The 25,942-nt window shown below is 43.9% G+C and overlaps 1 protein-coding gene across 2 annotated transcripts in view; it reads left to right on the top strand.

Annotated features, from left to right (window-relative positions):
- LOC137631707 (CCAAT/enhancer-binding protein zeta-like) overlaps window positions 1–25,942 on the top strand; it is a 118,039-nt gene that overhangs the window by 57,679 nt on the left and 34,418 nt on the right. For both annotated transcript variants that reach the window (XM_068363585.1, XM_068363586.1), the window contains exons 9-10: window positions 7,399–7,601; window positions 21,075–21,222. In XM_068363585.1, the coding sequence (XP_068219686.1) occupies window positions 7,399–7,601; window positions 21,075–21,222 (351 nt within the window). The remainder of the gene's footprint in view (window positions 1–7,398; window positions 7,602–21,074; window positions 21,223–25,942) is intronic.

The following is a 25,942-nucleotide window of genomic DNA, read 5'->3' as shown; positions in this document are numbered from 1 at the left end:
AGAGTATTTGCCATTGTACACTCATGCTAAATTACAAAAACAATTAAAAATAGGGAGATTGTACTTGATTGTAATATTAATATGTAATTCATGTTTACTGAGTTGTTACATATGTACACTGTATGCTATTTATGAGAGATGGAGTTTTTTTTATAAATTTTATTAAAACAAAAATGGAATTATGATTTATGGTAGTTCAAAGCAAAAATCTATTTACATTGAATGAATGATTGTGTTTTGTAAAGTATGGAATCTAGGCAAAAGTAGAAATATATGATGGAAAAATAATAAAAAAAAGAAAGCACTATTGAATGAAGGATTTAGACATGGGTGTTGTGAATTAGAACAACAAATAGAAGAGCTTATGGTGAAATAAAATAATGGAAAATGATAAGTGAATTGTTTAATAAGCTTTAAAGTACACCTAGTAGGTATTGTTTAGGTTTTATGCTTTTCATCCTTAAATTCCATAACGGTCCCAAAAGATTTAAGTTTTTTATTTGTTCTTGTAATTATATTGACTGAGAATATAATGCTATGCTTAGCTTGATGGTAAACAATAGTTAAATGAAAAATATAAATTATTAAAATCTTAAGAGAAGATACAAAATTTCTTGAAGCTGTCTACTTTTCACCTCATAAATAGAATTTCTTGTGGCTTTTGCAGTCACTTATCTAGATAATGTGTTGATGAAGTTACCTACATGGCAAGTTTTTAAAGCATTCAACAGGAAATGTTAGACTTCTCTTTCTTACTTGTTATTTTAAAAGGTAGCTTTCCATATTTTTTTATTTTTCAATATTAAACTTAGCCGGTGATTATATAAGCTGCAGCTCTGCTGCTCGACAGAAAACTCTACGTTCAAAATCCGATAGGCGATCGCTATGCAGGTAGGGGGTGTACATCAACAGCGCCATCTGTCGGGCAGGTACTCAGTACTCAATGTAAACACAGAACTCAATTTTCTCTCTGTCGTGCTACCGGCAAGACCTACTAAATTCGCTGTTGCTAACTGGATTGGTTTTCACATCTTTTTGGTGAAGTACACATTTCTAGTTTTGAGCTTTCGCTTTGCAGGCTTTATCTTCAATACATCCTTGCATTCTTTTGTTGATATCGGATTATTTGTTGATGACTTTGGATAGTTTTTGAATTCCCCTTTGACTAATTCAAAATGGCTGACCCTTCTCAAGTCCCTAAATTCAGGAAGTGTAATGCTAGGGACTGTTCAAGGCGTCTTCCGAAGGCCTCTATCGATCCTCACACCGTTTGTTCCAATTGTCGGGATAAAACCTGCCAATTGGAAGATCGATGTGAGGAATGCGTTGGGCTTTCGGAATTCAATTTTATCGAATTCCTTAAATATACACGTAGGCTAGAGAGAGATAGAGTCGGGAGAAGTTCGTCTCGCTCCGTTGAATTTTCCTCTCCTCATGCCCCACAACCTATTCCTTCCCCTGTAGTGGTTGCTCCTGATCCCCCTTCTAGCACTCAAGAACCTTCGATGGCAGATATGATGCGTGCCATCCAAGCTCTGGGTGAGAGTCGAGTCCTTGGCTAGTGACCGCAACCAGCTCATGGCAGATGTCAAGGAGCTGAAGTGTAAGAGTGCAGTGGGTAGTGATAAAGTGAGTGATAGTGTTGTGGATAGAGTTGCGCTTGAGGGTTCGTCTGTTCGTGCCTGTCGTCCTCCCAGTCCGGGACCTCTTGCAAGCTCCCAAGCCCAGGGGAGAAGCAATGTCGTACGACCAAAGGGTTCGAGAGGCTTTAATCAGCAAACAGACGTTCCCTCCGTGGTTTCGGGCGTATCTACCCAAGATCGCCCCACCCACACAAAGACGAGAGAGCCCATTTATTCCTCGTCTGCGGAAGAGGTTTCTCGTAAGAAACCATGGACCAAGGTCTCGCGGCCTCTTAAGCGCAAGTCGGTCCCTTCCGCGCAAGTCCAACGGCCCAGTTGTAGCCACTGGGTCAGTTCGGACTCGCTGCAGTCTTCCGACGACTGCTCACCTCCTAAGAGAGGCAAAGCGGTACCGCATCAGGCAGTCACACCGTCTGTTGCCGCACCTGCTCCTGTAGACCCTAAGTGGTCTTTGCTGCAGACCATGCAGTCTCAGTTAACGTCATTGATGCAGGACTTTCGTGCGGAGAAGGTTGACGCTGTACCAACCTCTAGCCTACAACCACCCACGGTTGTGCGTCCTGTGGACGCTGAGGCGACCTTCGGCCGCACTCCAGCTGAGAGAGTCCCGCCACCCATGCGCTGCCAGCCGCATGTTGACGTTCAGCGACGCACGGAACCTTCCGTTGACGTTCGCGAGGTACAACAACAGTCTAAGTTGTTTTGTTTTGACGCGGTGCGTCAACCTCCGCAACCCATTGTGGTTACCTCTGCTCGCCCACATCAGACTAAACAGTCTGGAGTAGACGCTATGCGTCCCCGCGCTGCTATGGTTGTTGCCAGTTCACAGACTGGGCAACAGTTCCATGACGTTGCGTCCGGTTCAGTCACGCGTGCACCCGTGCTGCCGGACTCAGCTGACCAGCCGATTCCTACTCCTTTGCCGCTGCCTCCTCAATTCTCAGATGATGGACTCTCTGATGATGACGACGCGGCACACATTGATGACCCACATACGGACCTTGACGAACCCAAGACCACGCAACCCTCTTTGGACTTTAGAAAAGTTCTTGCTCTGTTCAAAGAGATGTATCCGGACCAGTTTGTGTCTGCGGCCCCACGGTCCCCTCCATCAGAGTTTGCTTCAGGTACGCAGTCATCCGCGCCTGCCTTTACGAAACTCGTCCTCGCCCGCTCGTCCAAGAGAGCTTTACGAGTTTTAGGAGACTGGATGCAGTCCAAAAAGGACCTAGGGAAGACAGCGTTTTCTTTTCCCCCTGCGAGACTCTCTTCCAGATCGAGCGTCTGGTATGCCACGGGAGAAGTTCTCGGCTTGGGAGTTCCTGCCTCTGCCCAGGGCGACTTCTCAAGCCTGGTAGACTCTCCCCGCAGGCTAGCCATGAGACGCTCTAAGATATGCTGGTCTCCTACGGACTTAGACCATCTATTGAAAGGAGTGTTTAGAGCCTTCGAGGTCTTTAATTTTTTGGACTGGTGTCTGGGAGCTTTGAGCAGGAAGATCTCCCCGTCTGACAAGGAATCTTCCTTGCTCATAATGTCCTGCATGGACAAGGCCATACGAGACGGATCTAGTGAACTTGCGGCTTCGTTCGTATCCGGGGTCCTCAAGAAACGGGAGAACCTTTGCTCTTTCCTGTCAGCTGGAGTAACACCATGTCAGAGATCTGAACTCCTTTTTGCTCCCCTCTCAAAGTGCCTTTTTCCAGAGGACTTGATTAAGGAGATTGCTGCCTCTTTGATTCAGAAGGACACCCATGACCTGGTTGCGTCCTCTGCCCGCAAAGCCACCCCTTTGCCTTCCGTGTCAAGACCCAGGATGGACACTCCAGCGTCCAGATTCATTCCGCCCTTTTGTGGCAGAGCCTCCAGCAGAGGAGGTGCTCGTGCCGAAGGGAGACGTGGGAAGAAGAAAGGTACCAAGTCCTTTAAAGGCAGAGTCTGACTGCCTCCTTCTTCAGACAGCAGTGGGAGCCAGACTCAAGAACTTCTGGCAGACCTGGGAGGCAAGAGGCGCAGATGCACAATCTGTGAAGCTGCTCAGAGAAGGGTACAAGATCCCGTTTGTTCGCAAACCCCCTCTAGCAACGTGTCCCATCGATCTCTCTCCCAGGTACAGAGAGGAAGACAAGAGACGAGCTTTGAAGCAGGAGGTGTCTCTCTTACTAGAAAAGGGAGCGGTAGTCAAAGTCCGGGACCATCAATCCCCGGGCTTCTACAACCGTCTCTTCTTAGTGGTAAAGAAGACAGGAGGGTGGAGGCCGGTGCTAGACGTCAGTGCGCTGAATGTCTTTGTCACAAAGCAGACGTTCGCCATGGAGACCACAAAGTCTGTTCTAGCAGCGGTCAGAAAGGAAGACTGGATGGTCTCTTTAGACCTAAGGGACGCATACTTTCACGTCCCCATCCACCCAGACTCCCAACCTTTTCTGAGATTTGTTTACGAAAAGGTTGTCTACCAATTTCAAGCCCTGTGCTTTGGCCTAAGCACAGCTCCTCTTGTGTTTACGAGGCTGATGAGGAATATAGCCAAATTCCTTCATTTAGCGGACATCAGAGCCTCCCTCTATTTGGACGACTGGCTTCTAAGAGCCTCTTCCAGTCGTCACTGTCTGGAGAATCTAAAGTGGACTCTAGATCTGATCAAGGAATTGGGTCTCCTGGTCAATATAGAAAAGTCTCAACTGGTCCCATCCCAAACTATTGTGTATTTAGGGATGGAGATTCACAGTCAAGCTTTTCGGGCTTTTCCGTCGGCCCCCAGAACAAGTCAAGCCCAGGTATGCATCCAGAACATGCTGAAGAAGGAACGATGTTCAGTCAGACAGTGGATGAGTCTGATAGGGACGCTATCATCCCTGGAACAGTTCGTTTCGTTAGGGAGACTACACCTCCGTCCCCTTCAATTTCACCTAGCTGTTTACTGGAAAAAGGACAAGACGCTAGAAGCGGTCTCGATCCCCATTTCCGAGAAGATGAAGTCGTCCCTGACTTGGTGGAAGGACAGTATCAGCCTCAGAGAGGGTCTGCCCCTGGCTGTTCAGACCCCCAACCACGTTCTCTTCTCGGACGCATCGGACACGGGCTGGGGTGCGACATTAGACGGTCGGGAATGCTCGGGAACTTGGAACTCGCATCAAAGAACGTTACATATCAACTGCAAGGAGCTACTGGCAGTTCATCTTGCCTTGAAAAGCTTCAAGTCCCTCCTTCAAGGCAAAGTGGTGGAGGTGAACTCGGACAACACCACGGCTTTGGCGTACATCTCCAAGCAAGGAGGGACCCATTCTATGACGTTGTACGAGATCGCAAGGGACCTCCTCACCTGGTCAAAAGATCTAAACCTTTCTCTAGTAACGAGGTTCATCCAAGGCAACTTGAATGTCATGGCAGATTGCCTTAGTCGGAAGGGACAAATCATTCCAACAGAATGGACCCTACACAAGGATGTGTGCAAGAGACTGTGGGCCACATGGGGCCAGCCTACCATAGATCTCTTCGCAACCTCGATGACCAAGAGGCTCCCAATATATTGCTCACCAATCCCGGACCCAGCAGCAGTTCATATAGATGCCTTTCTACTGGATTGGTCACATCTAGACCTTTATGCATTCCCCCCGTTCAAGATTGTCAACAAGGTACTGCAGAAGTTCGCCTCTCACGAAGGGACAAGGTTGACGTTAGTTGCTCCCCTCTGGCCCGCGAGAGAATGGTTCACCGAGGTACTTCAATGGCTAGTGGACGTTCCCAGAACTCTTCCTCTAACGGTGGACCTTCTACGTCAGCCACACGTAAAGAAGGTACACCAAGGCCTCCACGCTCTTCGTCTGACTGCCTTCAGACTATCGAAAGACTCTCTAGAGCTAGAGGCTTTTCGAAGGAGGCAGCCAGGGCGATTGCTAGAGCAAGGAGGACATCCACTCTTAGAGTCTACCAGTCGAAGTGGGAAGTCTTCCGAAACTGGTGCAAGTCAGTATCAGTATCCTCGACCAGTACCTCTGTAACCCAAATAGCTGACTTCCTATTATACCTGAGGAAAGAAAGATCTTTTCAGCTCCCACTATCAAAGGTTACAGAAGCATGTTGGCATCAGTCTTCCGTCACAGAGGCTTAGATCTTTCCAACAACAAAGATCTACAGGACCTCCTTAAGTCTTTTGAGACCACGAAGGAGCGTCGTTTGGCTACACCTGGTTGGAATTTAGACGTGGTACTAAGATTCCTTATGTCAGAAAGGTTCGAGCCACTACAATCAGCCTCCTTTAAAGATCTCACTTTAAAGACTCTTTTCCTGGTTTGCTTGGCCACAGCTAAAAGAGTCAGTGAGATTCACGCCTTCAGCAGGAACATCGGATTTTCATCTGAAACGGCTACATGTTCTTTACAGCTTGGTTTTCTAGCCAAAAACGAGCTACCTTCTCGTCCTTGGCCGAAATAGTTCGATATTCCAAGCCTTTCAAATATGGTTGGAAATGAACTAGAAAGAGTCTTATGCCCTGTTAGAGCTCTTAAATTCTATTTAAGACGAACTAAACCTTTACGAGGACAGTCAGAAGCTTTATGGTGTTCTATTAAGAAACCTTCTTTGCCTATGTCAAAGAATGCCTTATCTTATTATATCAGACTGTTGATACGAGAAGCTCATTCCCATCTGAGTGAGGAAGACCAAGCTTTGTTGAAGGTAAGGACACATGAAGTCAGAGCTGTCGCAACTTCAGTGGCCTTTAAACAAAATAGATCTCTGCAGAGTATAATGGACGCAACCTATTGGAGAAGCAAGTCAGTGTTCGCGTCTTTTTATCTTAAAGATGTCCAGTCTCTTTACGAGAACTGCTACACCCTGGGACCATTCGTAGCAGCGAGTGCAGTAGTGGGTGAGGGCTCAACCACTACATTCCCCTAATTCCATAACCTTTTTAATCTTTCTCGTGAAATGTTTTTTATTGTTTTTGGGTTGTCCGGAAGGCTAAGAAGCCTTTCGCATCCTGGTTGATTTGGCGGGTGGTCAAATTCTTTCTTGAGAAGCGCCTAGATTAGAGGTTTTGATGAGGTCCTGTAGTATGGGTTGCAACCCTTGATACTTCAGCTCCTAGGGGTCGCTCAGCATCCTAAGAGGATCGCGAGGCTCCGTAAGGAAGACGTACTTAAAAAGGCAGAGTAATTGTTCAAGTCGACTTCCTTACCAGGTACTTATTTATTTTATGTTTGTTATTTTGAATAACTGCTAAAATGAAATAAAAAATCCTTAGCTCATAATAATGTAAACAATTATTGCTGGTCTCTACCCACCCCCCTGGGTGTGAATCAGCTTATATAATCACCGGCTAAGTTTAATATTGAAAAATGTTATTTTTATAATAAAATAAATTTTTGAATATACTTACCCGGTGATTATATATTAAAGGACCCTCCCTTCCTCCCCAATAGAGACCCAGTGGACCGAGGAGAAAATTGAGTTCTGTGTTTACATTGAGTACTGAGTACCTGCCCGACAGATGGCGCTGTTGATGTACACCCCCTACCTGCATAGCGATCGCTGGCGGATTTTGAACGTAGAGTTTTCTGTCGAGCAGCAGAGCTGCAGCTTATATAATCACCGGGTAAGTATATTCAAAAATTTATTTTATTATAAAAATAACATATTTATGCATTTTTAAAGAAATGTTCGACTTTTGTATAAATTATATTATCTATTGTTGCAGTCGGCATGTATTTTGAATTTTTATTAACTTAATCTGTGTTCATTTCTTTATTTTAAGGGAGAGGTCGATACAAGGATGATGTCAGCGTTATTGCGAGGGATAAATAGAGCTTTTCCCTTTTCACGTCTTCAAGGAGATGCTTTGCAGGACCAGCTTCAAACGCTTTACAAACTTTGTCACATTGTCAACTTTGCTGTAGCAACTCAGGCTTTACAGCTTATATACCAAGTGGTGACCAGCAAAGATCAAGTTGAAGACAGGTAAGTTTATTCCAAATTTTTCAGTTTCTTAATTATTCCACTGCACCTTAGTACAGTACTGTAGATGTAATTTTTCTTCCTTATTGTTGCTGCTTGCTTTGAAAAAATTTACTACTGTTGTAACGTCATTTTGATTTCAGTTGTAATTTTTTTATATTGCATTGCTGAATTGTTCATAAGCTTGATGAAAACTTAGTGTGAAATATTGATCAACTGAGACCAAACTATAGTGTATTCATTACAGTAAGTCCCCTAGATCTGGATGATGTGTTCATAGGGTGGGTTTACATGTAGAAGAGTCTAACATAGAACCTAGGCATCCAGCTTCCAACCCTTCATCATTTTCTGTTGGTTAATCTAACTATTGTGGATGAGCTAGCTACTTATACATAATTATATGCCTTTGAAGTTAATCAATTTATATTTATTATTTTATATCCCTTGCATTTTGGGATATAAAAACGCAAGGGATATAAAAGAACTAAAAACTAAGATTTCTTTGTTCCTACATGAAATACAAAAAAGTCGTCCTTTAATAGGAGTATGACTTCAGCAAAGCTGGAATAGCTGTTTAAAATTTTAATGAGGTAAACATGATTGCCCACCCAGGAAGGGGAGCAACCTTCACTTTGACTTAGGCTCAGTGCTATACTAGTGTATTTCCCTGCACCCTTGTTTTAGCTGCTTTATGATTTTAAATTTTTCTTTTACAGAGTGTTTGTGCAGTTTTCCCTGGTAAGTTGGGCTTAGTTGTGGCTGGGGGCATGATTGCTTGCAGGCTTTCCCCTATAGCGCGTGTAGGTGGAGTTCTTGAAGAAGAGGAAAAAGTCTTGAAAGGGATTCATCTGCAAATGATTGGCAATTCCCAAGTTGATACCAGAGAAACTTGATGTTCATCCAGGGCTGGGTCTTCCAGAGAAATTTGTTAATGGAAGGGAGACCCTGCCTTGTTCTCTGGGAGTCTTTGAAGCAGACTGGAGTATTACTTTATCCTAGCACAGGTAATACCCTTCCTGCCTCTCTTTCAAAATACTCCTATTGCTGTGCTGACTGACAACAATTATGGCAAGGACCTGGACCCTGGAACTTATGCCCTTCTGTAGGTGTCGATAGTGCCCCATTGGGTGAACATCTTTTAGAGGTGTTAGTGAATGCTAGGGCCCAGAAGTCTTCCCTTGCTTCATTCTCCTCTTCCTATGTTTCACTTGCCGAGTAGCAACGTGATGTGGTACCCCTTGTCGCCTCCTTGTCTGTTGTAGTGTAGAATCCTGATTCTTTGTCTGTTGCAGAGAGGTATCTGTCACCCCTGAAATCTTCGACTTTGGTGAAGCATAATAAGAGGGAAATGAAAGGTACGTACTTACTTTCCCTTATCACCTCACCTGTTCTTTCATCTTCTTCCTCGCCTGTTGTCAATCCTTTGGACGTGACCCCTGCTTCCCCAACTAGAAGGATAAAGAAGTCTAGAGAACAGGATGACCAACTGGAATAAATCTCATGAAGCTTCAACCGAATCCTCTTCACAGTTTCGTGGAAGCAGTACCTCTGTATCAAACGCTGGCTCTCCCAGGGAAGGTGTTTCTGTACCCCCTACAGTAGTGTAAAGTGCTAGGTCTCGTGCAAGACCCAGCACAAACTCTGCTGGTTGGGATGCTGGGAGCTACACTCATCTCTCTTCTGTCTTGGGATATTCCTAAGAAGCTTTGAGGACAATAGTGAAGAATGCTGCTCCAAAGGGATTTGCAATAGGTGTGGAAGAGACTAGATCGATCTTATTGCTCTTCCAAGCAATAAGAGGTTCCTTACCGCATATGTGAGAAGAAGGTTCTTCTCGTCATCTACCTCTACCACTCGCACAATCCCCATGCTCATGTTATGTACAGTACATGCACGATCAGCATGCATCAGATCTTTATGTTCCTGGTCTCCACTTGCCAAGGGTTCTCCATGTTCTTAGTCTCATTGTGATAGGACTTCACGCGGCCAGTTTCCTTATGCTCCGTCAGTGAATGATTACAGAACACCAAGTGCTTGGTCTTCTTTTGTAAGGACATCACACGTTATGACACTGACCCAGAAGATCCATTTGCGTTTGGACACTGAGTGACAGGACTTCATGCTCTTTGACTTCAGAATACCAGGACTCCAGTTTCTCAAAAGATTCTAACCATTGGTCACATATTCCTCCAAGTTGAGGGCAGTCATCACACTACCTTCATGCTTAGATTCCACTAGCCACCATGGTCTTTTAACTCACTGAGCATTGTTTGAGTCACAAGGGTTTTCCTCGGGGCGGGACCAACACATAGAAATAATGCCTCCCAATGGGATCCTCCTATGCACTGTCGTTACAGGGTCCAGGAACAGGTGACACCTTGAAATTGCTGTCAGCACTGTTCAGAGTACTGGGAGTCTTGATCATATTAGCATGATTCTTATCAGAGCCCTTCCTCCTCCAAAGACAGAGACTCATTGAACACCCAACTCTGGTCCTGTGTCGGTAAAGACAGGATCCTGAGAATTTCAAGATGGCATCCACCCTCTTAAGTTTTTCGCCCTAATGACCTTGGAGAGATTTTGGAGCCTATCAAGGGTGGAATAACAGCCATTGATCAATTCTTCAGTGTGCTTTGGGAGTCGAGACCCTGCCTTGAGCTACTGTGATCAGTTCTTGCTTTGGGAGCTCTGTATAGGGTGAATTTTCAGATCACAGTTTGAAGAATTCTTTTTGCTCGAGCTACTCCTACAAGATCAAACTTACTTATGTATCCTGACTGCAAAGGTTCTCTGTGCCTGAAAATGCAGATCCATCGCCTCTTCCAATAGGTCCAGCAGTAGAAGCGCTGACAACAATGACTGCCGCGGAGGGATTGAGTGCAAGAGCGCCTAGTTCTCAGCCTCTTGCATCTGCTGCCATGGAAGCTGTTTCCATGCAAGCCTCCAAGCAACACCGTTAATCGACCACTGATCAGGAACAGTCATGTATTTGGCTTTGTCTTAGATTTTGTCCAATCTCAAAACAAAGAAGAAATACACCAACTTTGTCCTCTCATGTGTGAAGGCTGTGACTTCCTGGCTTATCAGTTGACAAACCAGTGGGAAAATTGGGTCATGAAGAGAAGGGATGCTGCATACTTCCTCATCACTAGTCAGATGAGAGAGAGAGATAGCAGCAATCACCTTGAGGAATGCACCTACTGGAGTATGCTGTGTTCTTCTCCTGGAGGGACGTCAATGCCATATTTCAAACAAGTGGAGAAATGCAAGTCATGACTCTCTTACTTATAGAGAATCAACTTTCAAAGGACAGGTCCTTCTAAATCAACTGCTTTAAAGAATTCGTCAATTCAACCAGTTAAGTCAGCACTGAAGAAGCTGAGAGTGACACCCAGATCTCAGTCTGCTGCTTCTGCCTATTCTACCTCAAAATAAGTAGGGGACAATGTCCTTTTCACCCCCCAACTTGGCCAAGCCAGGAAGGGCGGTAGAAGTAGGTAGGTGAAGGGGATGCTAATGTTGGCAATCCCCTCCAGCCGCTGCAAATGTGGAACGGCTTGTCGAGTCATTTGTCAATGTGGTGTAGAAAGTTGGGTGGACCTCAAGGATGTGTATTTTCAATTCCGATCCATGGATCTGACAGAAAGTACAGTACCTCTGCTATGTCCTCGAGAGAATTATGGACTCCGTGCCTCTGACTATCTACCACTTTCCAAGTGTTCATGCGAGTGTTCATTCTCGTCTCAGCTTGGGTTCACTTGAACGGGATTGTCTTCCAGGGTGTCTTGACGATTGTTTAAGCCTGTCATTCCCAAGGAGACAGTTGCTCCAGGATTGTTATAGACTTTCTTTCATTTTGCCCTGATGTGGGGATTATAATCAAAAGAGTTAAAGTATCATGCCCAAGAGAAGGATGAAGTACTGAGGAATGTTGATATACATGGCATCAGTGAGTCTTTCCATCAGACTATTGTATCATCAGACTCAGGGAGGCAGCACAACCTTTTTTGACCATTCAATAACTACCTGCTAAACAGTGGGAGTGTCATTTACAGCATCTTTCATTGGTAGAGAAACTCGTGCCTTGGGCTCCTCCACGAAAAACCTGTAACAGTGGTGTTTGAAGGGTCACTGGTTAGCAGCCACTGATCCCTCCCCCAACCTAAAGGTGCTGGTGGAATGAGAAATGAGGGACTATCTCACGTGATAACTGAATGATGAAAACCTCACTTGGGAAGTTTCACTGGACTCCCTCCCTCCAGGGATGCTGCTGTTCACAGTCTCATACAGTGAGGGGTGGGGTGAGGAACCAAACTGCCTTGGGATTGGTCAAAAGAAGAAGAGCTCCAGCATATCATCCTGTTGGAGATGCAAATACAGTAGCACTGCAAACTTTCCAAAAGTTTGATAAGCCAATCGGTAGTATTGTGAAGGCTACTCGGTAGTATTAATGAGCTAAAAAAATTACTGTAGTAGCTTAAATCAACAAGCAAGGAGCAACTGTTTAGTAGTCTCTCTTCAATTTATCGAAGCAAGCACACAATAGGCTATTCAACAATGCAGTAGAGTTGTTTGGAAAGTCCATTCCAGGCAAGAAGAATGTACTAGAGACATGCTAAAACGCAAGGGGTAGATGGCTTAAACACAGTTATCTCTACTACTCTGCATGGCAGAAAGGCTTCTTGTCCTCTGGGTTTCTCATCTATAGACTTGATTGCCAGAAGCTTCCTGTATTTTGCTTAACAGTCCCAGGTCTGTTGGCAGTGATGGAGGACTCCATCCAACATCCTTAGGACAACCTGAATGCTTTCTCCTGTCTACCTGATACTTTAAGTAATCAGTAGATTATTGAAAACATTGAATATCAGGATGACCATGGTGGCTCCCAAGTGGCCACACTCCGAATGATTTCCAGTCCTGCTGATGCTCCTTGTCATGGTATCAAGAGAACTACCTTAATGACCCAACCTACACTGTCAGCCCCATCTGCTTAGGTACTACAACTCAGTGGCATCCTCTTCTTTTCACTGATTGCTATTATCCAGCAATTCTTCTTATTGAAAGACATTTTGCGATGTACTGTACAGATGTCTGGATATCTGTGAAGATATACTGCAGCTGTCTACCAGGGAAAGTGGGCCATCTTATGTAATTGGTATTGTGGACAGAATACTTTATCTGTCTGGTAACTGCTTGGACGTTGCATACACTGACTCCCTTGGCGTTATAACAAGTAAGGTTGGTTCTCCAGTTGCGACATCTGATCATGCCTTGATTTCATTAGTAGTGAAGACTGAGCAGCCTGCCCCGGATGTATCATACTCATGTAAGATTTATATGAAATCTCAAGCCAACTAGAATGGGATTTTGAGTGATCTTTTGGGCTTGAATTGGTCACAATTGTATAGTAATGTTGATCCTGTTGTTCCTTTGAATGAGTATCTAGTCAACATAATGAATAGGCATATCCCTTCTCATGTGCCAAGATACCGAGTGAAGGGAGAAACCCTGGTTCAGTGATGATTGTAGACGTGCTTATTTGGAGAAGCAGGAGGCCTATCATCTTTGGAAGGGAAACAGATCAGATTTGACTTAGAATAACTATACTCAGCTTAGAGCTTTTGCTCAGAGTTCATGCTTCAACTGAAAAGGAGTACAATTTAACCATAAAAGAAACCCTTTATGGTACAACCCAGGAACATAAGTGGTGGACTACCCTTAAATCTGCACTCTTTGGTGTAGATGCAACAATTCCTCCTTTACTTACCAAATGGATCTGTCACTCACTGTGCAAAGGAAAAGGCAACCCATTTGGCTGAAGTGTTTGCTAGTAAACAGAGTAATGAGAAACTTGAAGTTCCTCATTCTTGTTTTCCTGAGGCTAAACTAAGTAGTTTAGCTTATCGATCTCTTGAAATTAAAGCTCTGTTGATGGACCTTGATGCTTTTGGAGGTGTAGACCCAAATGGTATGTTTCCTTTATTTTTTTTTATAAAGACAGCAGATTTCTTAGCTCCAAAGTTATCTTTTATTTTGCGCAAGTTAGGAAGAGGAGGTGCTTTTAGCACTTGTTGAAGAATTGGTAATGTTACTCCACTATGTAAATGTTTGTGGTCACTCAAGTCCAACTGAATACCCCCCAATTTCTATAACTCCCATATTATCTAAAGTTTTTGAACGTCTTTTGGCAAAACGTCTTAGTAGGTTTACTGAATGTAATCGTCTGTTCCCTAGTTGGCAATTTGGTTTTTGTAAAGGCCTTGGAGCATGTGATGCCCTTCTTACAATCTCCAGTGATGTACAGAAATCCCTTGATTGTGGTCAGGAGGTTCGTATGATTGGCCTTGATTTTAGTGTTGCCTTTGACCGTATTAATCATGAGGCCCTTGTTTTCAAACTCAAACAGTCGGGAGTGGGTAGGTGGTTTCTTAGCATTGTTATTGAATTTTTAAGTAATAAATTTCAGAGAGTTATTGTTGATGGGCACCACAGTGAGTATAGGAATGTGATCTCTGGTATTCCACAGGGTAGTGTTCTTGGCCCATTACTTTTCATACTATATACACATGACATGTGGTTTGGCCTGGAAAACACCTGTCGGGTGTGTGAGGTTACTTGCCACCCGAATACTGCAGAGGGAGTGAAAGAGCTAAGATCTGAGCAAGGTTGGGGAAGCGAGCTAAGGCAAAACAAAATGGGGTAACAATCATGTGGTTACTGCATGGGTGATGTAGGGGGGCTGTGCGACTGCTATCTGCTCAATGCGTCCTAGTCTTACTATTACTTGGCAACAAAAATGTGCATACAGAGGGATATTCTTGTTTGCTGAGCAATATAATGCTTGTAAACCAATTTGAAATTTTATGCTCACAAACTGATGTCCTCGTATTGTAAGCTAATGGGAAACTGAGGTACTTTTGCACTGTACCTGTAGTAAATATATAAAAATTATTTAAATTGTATTTCAAAATACTGTACTAAAAATAAAATTAGAAATTGTCTAATATTTTAGCTGGTAATTTAATTTCATGATGCACTTTGCCTCAATAGGCATAGGAGGAGGTGATGATGAATTTAATTTCATATGAGTCTTTAAATAGTATTTTTCAATATTAATCTTACCCGATGATCATGTAGCTATCAACTCTGTTGCCCGACAGAAATCTACGGTCGGGATACGCCAGCGATCGCTATACAGGTGGGGGTGTACACAACAGCGCCATCTGTGAGCAGGTACTCAAGTACTTCTTGTCAACAAGAACTCAATTTTTCCTCTGTCGTGCCACCGGCTAGACCTACTTGGATACGCTGTTGATTCTGGAGTTATTGTTCACGATTTGGTGATGTATTTGCTCTAGAGTTTAGCCTTCGCTATTCAGGAAGCTTTATCATTAGCTTAGCAAGCTTTTGGAATTAATTTGATTTAATTATGGTGACGAAGAGAGTATGGACTCTCTTTCACTTTTAAATGGCCGACCCTTCCCTTAGACGGAAGTATTGGTGTCGAAGAGAGTATAGACTCTCTTTCACTTTTTATACCCACCCTTCCCTTAGACGGAAGTGTGTTTAGGTTTTTGGTAATTTTGCTTAACAAAGTTATAGATTTATTTTATATCTCTCCGCCATTTATAGGCCTCTTCGATTAACTTCCATTTATTATAAACTTATAAAAATTAATTTTTATGTTTGTTTATATGCGACCTTTCCTAATAGTAGGCGGTCCTTACTTGGAACCGAAGTTAATTAACATTGAGCCCGTCATATCGTTTTTCCTGTTAAGAATTTATGCTATTTTAATTTTAATGTTTTTGAAAGAATTTCTTTGATAGTCTCGTACTGTTTTCAAAGTTGAACTAACGTTTTGTTTAGTCTCCGCAGTTGTTGACGTTCAGAACGTTCAACTTGCGCTCTATCGTTACGATAGAGAGAGAGTATTTCACGGTTTCACGTTGCAGTAAGAGTAAACCGATTCTAGCGTTTCGTTCATTCTTTCTTAGCTTAAATGGTTTTAATTCTAATAAAGGAACTTTTTATTTGGGAAACCTTTCAGTTTTTTTCCTTTAACAAATAATATGTTTTAACGATATATATAATTGGGCTCATCTCTCAGGTTCTAAGTCAAGAGAGAGAGAGAGAGAGATAGAGACGGAGGGAGAGAGAGGAGGATAAACGTTTCGTTCAAGCGGGTAACGTTGTTCTCGTTTTTTGCTCTTCTCCCTAGTCGCTATAGGGGAAGAAGGTAAAACGTTTCTAGAGTTTTATTCTTGTTCCCAGGCTTTATGCGGTGAGAGATTTTAAACGTAGTTTATTTGATCTAGTGTTTAGTCTCTTTTCCAGCCACTGAATTCTTTATCTTTCATTATGTTTTTCTGTTACATTGTAATACTGTTTTCGCAATTACTACCTTTTAATGAAGGATAGGATTGCGTGTTTCAGGTACAAACCACTTAAAGTTTCGAGTTCAGTGAAATAAGTGCAAACAGAAAATCAAAAGTGATAAAGTGATATGCGCAAAGTGTTACAGTGTTGCGTTCGAGGGTTCGTCTGTTCGTGCCAGTTGTTCACCTAGTCCGATACCTCTTACAAGCTCCCAAGCCCAGGGGAGAAGTAATGTCGAAGGACTTATGGGTTCCACAGGCCTTGATCAACGAACAGACGTTTCCCTCTGTGGTTTCGGGTGTTTCTACACACGTTGCCGACGTGATCACCCCACCCACACAAAGACGAGAGAGCCCATTTATTCCTCGTCTGCGGAAGAGGTTTCTCGCAGAAACCATGGACCAAATCTTGCAGCTTTTAAGTGCAAGTCGGTCCCTTCCGCGCAAGTCCAACGGCCTAGGTGTAGCCACTGGGTCAGTTCGGACTTGCTGCAGTACGACAACTGCACACCTCCCAAGAGAGGCAAGGTGGTACCGCAACAGGCAGTAACTCCGTCTGTTGCCGCACCAGCGGTTTTAGACCCTCAGTCACAACGGACAGTAGCTCCGTTTGTTGTTGTCTTTCATAGACCCTAGTGGTCCATGCTGCAGACTATACAGTCTCAGCTTGCTCCTTCATGCAGGAGTATCCTGCTGGAAGGTTGACAATGCACCTGTTAACCTACAACCCGCCGAGGTTGTGCGCTCAGCAGATACTGCGGCTGCCTGCTCCCACCCTCCACCTGTGAGAGCTCCACCACCGATGCGCAGTCCACCCTGCCAGACGCATGTTCTTGCTGCACCATCTGCTAACATGCGTGAGCTACCGCATCAGCAGTGGGAAGGTTCTGTAGAGCTGCCGGGTTCCAGCTCTATGCGGCATTCTCCGCAGCCCATGCAGCATGATCTGCATACCTTACAGCATGCTCCGCATACCATGCAGCATGCTCTGCATACCTTACAGCATGCTCCGCATACCATGCAGCATGAGCCGCATACCTTACAGCATGCTCCGCATACCATACCGCATGCTCCTCAACCCACCGCAGCCCCTCCCACGCTCCAGCACTCTGCTTTTGTTGTTGCTAGCTCCCACACTCCGACTGCGGAGAAGGTTGACGATGCACCCGTGGGCCTACACCTCCCACGGTTGTGCGCCCGGCATGGCTTCCTGCTCTCACACTCTTGTTGTGAGAGCTCCTCCACCCATGCACAAGTCAACCCTGCCAGATGTATGATGACTCCCACACACAGAGCACTCCGTTGCCGTGCGTGAGCTACCACAAGCTGCCGTGTTTTGACACGGTGTGTCAGCCTCCGCAACACACTGTGGTTACCGCCACTCGCCAGCAGCAAACTAGTCAGTCAGGAGTTGAGGCTTCCCCACACAACTTTGGTTGTTGCCAACTCACAAACTGTCATACAGTTACATGACGTTGCCTTCTGGTCTGCTACTTATACACCAGTGCTGTATGTCCTCACGCTCCTGTTGTGGTTGACAGTTCAGTTTTTGACAGTTCACAGACTGTCAAGCAGTTTCATAACGTTGCCTTCTGGTCTGCTGCTTTTGCACCAGTGAAACCCTCACTGAGAGAACCTAGCTTTTCTCGGATATGGTTCCTGTAGATGAGAAAGTGCTGTTCTCCCTCCTTCTGATATTCCCTTGAGGACTCTGTCATTTGGAGAGGAGCCTTAAGCTGCTTAGCCTCCTATGGACTTTTATTTAAGCATAACATGCTTCCAGGGAGGGTAAATGGTTCCGCTTCAGTCGCTAACCCCGTCTGTTGCCACACCTACTCCCATAGACCTTGGGCTTTGTTGCAAGACATGCAGTCCAAGCTTAGTCCTTGATAGAGGATTTTTTACGGAGTCAGTGTGTCACTGGGAAGATGTTCAACAACCAGCAGAGGTGACTTGTTGTGACACAGTGCGGCAACCTCAGCAACCCGATAAGGAGTTGTCTGTACTACCCAGACAGTCTAGACAGTTTCGGGTTGTCGCTGTACTTCCTCGCTTCCCCATGGTTGACAGTTCACAGACTGTGCAGCAGTACCATGATCTTGTGTCCGGCTCCGTCACGCATCCACCAGTGCGACCGGATTCAGCGAGTCAGACGTTGCCCACTCCGTTGCCGTTTCCTCATCAGTTTCGGATGAGGAACCCTCTGATGAGGACATGGCTGAACGAGAAGATCAATCCCCAGCCCTGCTATCCATCCAGAAGATGCTGAAGAAGGAATACGGCCCTGTCAGGCTGTGGATGAGTCTGGTGAGGACACTGTCATCCGTGGTGCATTTGGTGTCACTTGGAAGACTACACCTCCGTCCTCTTCGGTTTCATCTAGCTCTTCACTGGAAAAGGACAAGACGCTACAAGCGGTCTCGATCCCGGTTTCCGGAAGATAAGTCTGGTCTAACCTGAGGAAAGGACTTTATCAACCTTTTATAGGGTCTTCCCCTGACTGTTCAGACTCCCAACCACGTTCTCTTCTCAGACGCATCGGACGTAGGCTGGGGTGCGACCTTAGGCGGTAGGGAATGCTCGGGATTATGGAACTCGCGTCAAAGGACAATGCATTTTAACTGCAAGAAGCTTCTGGCAGTAAGTCTGACCTGGAAAAGCTTCAGGTCTCTCCTTCAAGACAAAGTAATGGAGGTCAACACGGACAACTCCCTGCTTTGATGTTCATCTCCTAGCAAGGAGGGACCTACTCTCTGACATGGTGCGAGTTCGCTAGTGACCTCCTCTCCTGTTCAACAGGTCTTGACTTTTCACTAGTAACAAATTTCTTCCAAGGCAACTTGAATGTCTTAGCAGTTTGTCTCAGTAGGAAGGGACAATAATTCCAACATTTTGGACCCTCCACAGAGATGTATGCAAGAGACTTTGGGTCACTTGGGGCCATCCAACCATGGATCTCTTCGCAACCTCGATGTCCAAGAGGCTCTCAACAGACCCAGCAGTGGTTCTTTTAGATGCCTTTCTACTAGATTAGTCTCATCTATTTCTATATGCATTCCCTCCGTTCTAGTTTGTCAACAAGGTACTGCAGAAGTTCGCCTCTCACGTTGGGACAAAGTTGACACTAGTTGCTTCCCTCTGGCCCGCGAGAGAATAACTTACCGAGGTACTTCGATGGCTAGTAGACGTTCCCAGAACTCTTCCCCTAAGGGTGGACCTGCTACGTCTGCCACGCGTAAGAAGGTACTCCAAGGCCTCCTCGCTCTTCGTCTCACTGCCTTCAGAGTATCGAAAGACTCTCGAGAACTAGAGGTTTTTCGAAGGAGGCATCCAGAGCGATTGTTAGAGCAAGGAGAACATCCACCCTTAGAGTCTACCAATCGAAGTGGGGAATCTTCCTAAACTGGTGCAAGTCAGTATCCGTATCCTCGACCAGTACCTCTGTAACTCAAATAGCTGACTTCCTCTTATATCTGAGAAAAGAGCGATCTCTTTCAGCTCCCACTTTCAAGGGTTACAGAAGCTTGTTGGCATCAGTCTTCCGTCACAGAGGCTTAGATCTTTTTAACAATAAAGATCTACAGGACCTCCTTAAGTCTTTTGAGACCACGAAGGAGCGTCGTTTGGTTACACCTGGTTGGAATTTAGACGTGGTTCTAAGATTCCTTATGTTAGACAGGTTCGAACCACTTCAATCAGCCTCCCTGAAAGATCTCACCTTTAAGACTCTTTTCCTGATATGCTTTACCAGCTAAAAGAGTCAGTGAGATTCATGCCTTCAGCAAGAACATCGGATTTTCATCCGAAACGGCTACATGTTCTACATCTTGGTTTTCTAGCCAAACACGAGCTGCCTTCTCGGCCTTGACCAATATCGTTCGGTATTCCAAACTTATCGATATGGTTGGAAAGGAACTAGAAAGAGTATTATGTCCTGTAGAGCTCTTAAGTTCTTTTTTAAAAACCTTTATGAGGCCCGTCTGAAGCTTTATGGTGTTCAGTTAAGAATTCATCTTTGCCTATGTCAGAGAATTCTTTATCCTATTATTTTCAGACTGTTAATACGAGAAGCTCATTCCCTTCTGAATGAGGAAGACCAAGCTTGGCTGAAGGTAAGGACACACGAAGTTAGAGCTATCACAACTTCCGTGACCTTTTAATAAAATAGATCTCTGCAAAATATTTTCGACGCAAGCTTTTGGAAAAGATAATCAGTGTTCGCGTCTTTTATCTTAAGAATGTCCAGTCTCTTTACGAGAACTGCTACACTCTGGGACCATTCGTAGCAACGAGTGCAGTAGTGGTGGGGGCTCCACCACTACAATTCACTAATTCCAGAACCTTTTTAATCTTTCTCTTGAAATATTTCTGGGTTGTCCGGAAGGCTAAGAAGCCTTCCGCATCCTGGTTGATTTGGCGGGTGGTCAAATTCTTTCTTGAGAAGCGCCTAGATTAGAGGTTGTGATGAGGTCCTTTAGTATGGGTTGCAGCCCTTAATACTTCAGCACCTAGGAGTCGCTCAGCATCCTAAGAGGATCGCTAGGCTCAGTAAGGAAGACGTACTTAAAAAGGCAGAGTAATGGTTCAAGTCGACTTCCTTACCAGGTACTTATTTATTTTATGTTTGTTATTTTGAATAACGGCTAAAATAAGATACGGGATACTTAGCTTCTTTGTTAACATGTATGCTGGTCTCCACCCACCACCCTGGGTGTGAATCAGCTACATGATCATCGGGTAAGATTAATATTGAAAAATGTTATTTTCATTAGTAAAATAAATTTTTGAATATACTTACCCTTTGAATATACTTACCCGATGATCATGAATTTAAGGACCCGCCCTTCCTCCCCATAGAGAACCAGTGGACCGAGGAGAAAATTGAGTTCTTGTTGACAAGAAGTACTTGAGTACCTGCTCACAGATGGCGCTGTTGTGTACACCCCCACCTGTATAGCAATCGCTGGCGTATCCCGACCGTAGATTTCTGTCGGGCAACAGAGTTGACAGCTACATGATCATCGGGTAAGTATATTCAAAAATTTATTTTACTAATGAAAATAACATTTTTAAGTAATGTCTCAAATCTAATTTTCAGATTCTATCAGGCTCTCTATGGTCAGATGCAGGATCCAACCTTTGGTTCATCAACAGGAAGTGCTGCCTTCTTAAATTTGGTATTCAAGGCTATGATGCGAGATGATTCACTGGAGAGGCGTCAGGCTTTTGTGAAAAGACTATTACAGGTAAGATCTATGTATTACTTTTGTCCTTTAACAACTGAGTTACCATACTTTATTACTATTAACATAAAACTTTCCTCTGAATACAAGAAGCTATTAAGTGGAAATGCCTGCCTGATGACCCCTCAAAAGAAAATAATAAAAAATGCCCCTTTGCTTTCATATACTCCTTCCTTTAAGTTAGCCACCAAAACTCTCTTTAGTTGCTGAAGAGTGGTCGGTAAGATAGTGTTGGGTGAGTTATGCCAGGAAGAAAGCTATAAAACACTTCTCTGTAAGTGACTGCACACCATTACAACATCTATTTTCTCTTATGTTAGTAATTTTTTGGTGGTGGGAATATTTGGTGAAGTCTTCCTTTGTTTTACCAAGTTTCGGTATTAGGAATGGGACAACTTTCCACGTTTCGCAAAGTGAGTCTTAGAAAATCTTGATACTAGATCTCTATTTTCAGAGCATCTCACTTGTGTTGGGATCAACCTTAGATGACGTCCATCTCAAGTTTATTGTGTCCCCAGGAGAAACTCAAGCACTTTAACTGTGTGAGTTTTTAGCGACATACATGACTCTTATTCAGGCCAAGCAGAAAGTAATAGGAGAGACCTTAGCGGAATGTTGGGGCAATGCCATTGCCCTAGCTTATATAAAAAAACAGGAGGCTGTGGACAAAGTTGTAGACTCTTATCCTAGTAGTAATACTATTGATGCTGTGGACGGAAACATAGTGTGAGTTTATTACCCAAGCTTATTTTGGAAAATTGAATATCATGGCCGATTAGCTACCAAACGAACTCTTCGTAACCTAGTATGCCGAGGAGATGTAACTTATGGGGAAAGCCAAATGTGGACATCTTTGCAGTAACATTCAACAAAAGTATGAATATCTTCTGCTCTTCGATAACAGATCCCAGGGCAGGAGGTGTTTATGTAATGTTACATGACTATATGAAGCTAGAGATATATGCTTTTCCTCCCATGTGGATGATCCCCTCTGTTATCAACAAGTTCAGAAAGTCTCTTGGTCTTAAAGTCCTTGGGTTCCCGATTTATGACCGCTATTAACAATAGCACCAAGAGGCCTCCCTCTTAGACAAGATCTTTTAAAGCAGCTAACATCACATATTCCATCCAAACCCCCACATGCTTCAGATAGCCATATGGAGACTGTCAGCTTTAGCTTGCAACAATAAAAGTTTTCAAATCTTTTTCTACAATGAGATTGAAGAGCTGGTCCACAAATAGTTTGGTATGCCATATTTTGCATTGTTCTTTTCAAAGTATCTGTATTTGGTACCTTCTCTGCTGCTTCTTGGCTGCATCCAGCAAAAGCAACTGATAGTATTAAGTGAAGCGAATCTGTTGAATTCTTCAGTTTTATATGAACCTCTTCACAAGTCCTTTCTGCTTCGACATTGGCGTCATCTGCAAGATGATTATGCTCCTTCAAAGTTTAATAATTTTATCACCCACTGTACGTAGTTATTTGTGCATGGCACTTAGTTTTCTGGTACAGCTCTCATTTCCAATAGTAATTTTTTTTTAATTTGTCTTTCTTTGTAGTACACATGGTTACTATTACACAATTACTTTCCTTTCTTTCTCAGTTTGGATGAACTGATAGGCCATTATAAGGAAGTGCATTAGATGTATATATCTAAAATTGTCAGTTAACACTGAAGTAGCTGAATCATGATAAAAGTTATGTAACAAAGGCTTGGAATTTTTCAATCTTTTATCATACATACATATACCAAAGGCACTTCCCCCAAATTTGGGGGGTAGCCGACATCAACAATGAAACAAAACAAAAAATTTTACAAGGATCCATTTATACCATTTGGGAAAACTTTTAAATGATCCATTTACACTAATTGCAGTTAAAACTGCACTACTCCCATAAAGGAAATTCTGTGAATTGTATGACAGTGAACTGCTTGATGGTGGTACGGGTGCAGACAATGCTTCAACTTTTGTAACCAGTTCAGGAAGTGCAGTATAGAAAGGAGAGGAAGGGATGATGAAGTTTTCAGTTCCCCCCTTCAGTTACCACTAGTGGGGCATTGTTTGTCATGCTGTTGAGCAATGTCGCAGTGACATAGATCAGAGGATGGAGTGGTTGATCTTCGTCCTCTCTTCACTAGCACTGTGATGGGCTTTCAGAGTTATCCTTCAAAATCTCTGAAAGCTTTGTCCTTGCAACATAGGTGAAAGCAATAGATGATAAAAATGTGCTTGAAGTTGTAAGAGACGGTTCTCTGGGTTTTCTACAGTCAACTGCTTAGTGAAGTAGGTGACTAAGGACTGGAGACCAGTCTTTTACCTCACTCCATTGAACAAGTTTTTTATTTTTAACAAACTTTGTTCAGCCGGGAGATGACAAGTACTTTGAAGTTTGCTGTCAGAGAAGAAGGCTTGTGCCTTTGGTGGACCTGAGAGATGATTATTTTTAAATACCTATTCGTCAGTCCTACACAAAGGGCCTCTGCTTCGTCCTCATAGGCCTGGGTTTGGTCTGTTCACCATCCTCTAAGTGATCACACGAGTGTTCAATTTGGTCTCCACTTGGGTTCACTCGATTTGTTATATGTCTTTTGAGGTATCTATACTGGCTGATCCTGTCCTCCTGCAAGATGCATATGCTTCAGGATAGTGACAGACTACTTTCTTTTGGTCACAATCTGGAAAGATTGAGTCTCACCCCCCAGGAAGAGGATGATACCTGTGCCTGCTGATAGACATGGCAACAACAAGTCTCCATCAAACAATCACATCAGGCAGTTTAGAGAGGTAGCATTCCCATTCATGTTTAAGAGAGAACTCCCAGCTTGGCAGTGGCATTGTCTTGTGGGACATGGGTCAGCAGCCAAGGATTTCCCATCTCATCTTGCTCCACATCTAGATCTGCTTCAGTTTTTAGTTGCATGTAAGGATGGGTGGGTTGCACACCAGAGGAATCAAATTTTTTTAGGTGCGTGTGGTCCCTAGAAGATAAAACCTGCATATCCCCTGTGGCTGCGGGGGCATAAAAACAATTAGAATAGCGCCAACGTTATCCCTGCGTGTCGCAAGAGGTGACTAAAAGGGACGGGACGAGGGGGCTGGGAACCCCCTCTCCTGTATAAAAATCCTACGAGGCATCAACAAAGAGATGGAGCTGGGGGGAGAGTGACTGCTCCCCGCACTCTAGTTTTGGGGTGTCTGAATGTGCGTGGATGTAGTACGATAGAGAGTAAAAGATGTGAGATTGGAAGTATGTTTAGAAATAGGATGGATGTATTGGCCTTGTGTGAGACAAAGATGAAAGGAAAGGGTGAAGTGATGTTTGGTGAAATGTCTGGTAAAGTGTCTGGGATTGAAAGGGGAAGAGCGAGAGAGGGTGTGGCTTTATTGCTGAGTGAATGGATGACAGGTAAAGTAGTGGAATGGAAGGAGATATCATCTAGGTTAATGTGGGTAAGGGTTAGGTTGGGTAGGGAATGTTGGGCGTTTGTCAGTGCGTATGGGCCAGGTAGTGAGAAAAGTGAAGAAGAGCAGAATGAGTTCTGGAATGAATTAACTAGGTGTGTAGAAGGACTGGGTAGAAGGAATTATGTAGTTGTCATGGGTGACTTAAATGCTAGAGTGGGCGCTGGAGAGGTAGAAGGTGTCATTGGGAAGTATGGCGTACCAGGTGAAAATGAGAGTGGTGAGAGAGTGGTAGATATGTGTGTTGAACAAGAGATGGTAATAAGTGCTAGCTTTTTTAAAAAGAAAGATAAAAATAAGTATACATGGGTAAGAGTGGCAAATGGAAGAGTAGTAGAAAGGGCATTAATGGATTATGTGTTGATAACTAAAAGAATGTTTGGAAGATTGAAAGACGTGCACGTGTTTAGGGGTATGGCTAACGGTATGTCTGATCATTTTTTGGTGGAAGGAAAATTAGTTGTAGCAAAAGAGTGGGGGAATAGAGTAGGTGGATGTAAAAGGGAGCTAGTGAGGGTTAAAGAGCTAATAAAACCGGGGTGTAAAAAGTAAATATCAGGAAAGGTTGAAAATGACATATGACGAGGTGGGAGTAAGAGAAACTGGTAATTTAGAGGAGGAGTGGAAGTTAGTAAAAGAAAATTTTGTTGCTATGGCAAGTGATGTATGTGGCAAGAAGGTTGTTGGAGGCAGCATGAGGAAGGGCAGTGAATGGTGGAATGAAGGAGTGAAGGTAAAAGTGGAAGAGAAAAAGAGGGCTTTTGAAGAATGGCTGCAGAGTAATAGTATAGAGAAGTATGAAAAATATAGAGAGAAAAATGTGGAAGTAAAGCGCAAGGTACGTGAGGCAAAGAGGGCAGCTGACCTGAGGTGTGGTCAGGGATTGGGTCAGTCATATGAAGAGAATAAGAAGAAGTTTTGGAAAGAAATGAAGAGAGTAAGGAAGGCTGGCGCAAGAATTGAAGAGACAGTGAAAGATGGAAATGGAAGGTTGTTAAAAGGAGAGGAGGCAAGGAAAAGGTGGGCGGAATATTTTGAAAGTTTGCTGAATGTTGAGGATAATAGGGAGGCAGATATAATAGCTGTTGCAGGTGTTGAGGTGCCAGTGATGGGAGATGAGAATGAGAGAGAGATTACAATAGAGGAAGTGAGGAGAGCACTAGATGAAACGAGAGTAGGAAAAGCATCTGGTATGGATGGTGTGAAAGCTGAGATGTTGAAGGAAGGGGGTGTGACTGTACTTGAATGGTTGGTGAGA

The sequence above is a fragment of the Palaemon carinicauda genome, chromosome 40, assembly GCF_036898095.1.
Source record: "Palaemon carinicauda isolate YSFRI2023 chromosome 40, ASM3689809v2, whole genome shotgun sequence".
NCBI lineage: Eukaryota > Metazoa > Arthropoda > Malacostraca > Decapoda > Palaemonidae > Palaemon > Palaemon carinicauda.
This window is presented reverse-complemented; position numbering and strand designations above follow the sequence as displayed.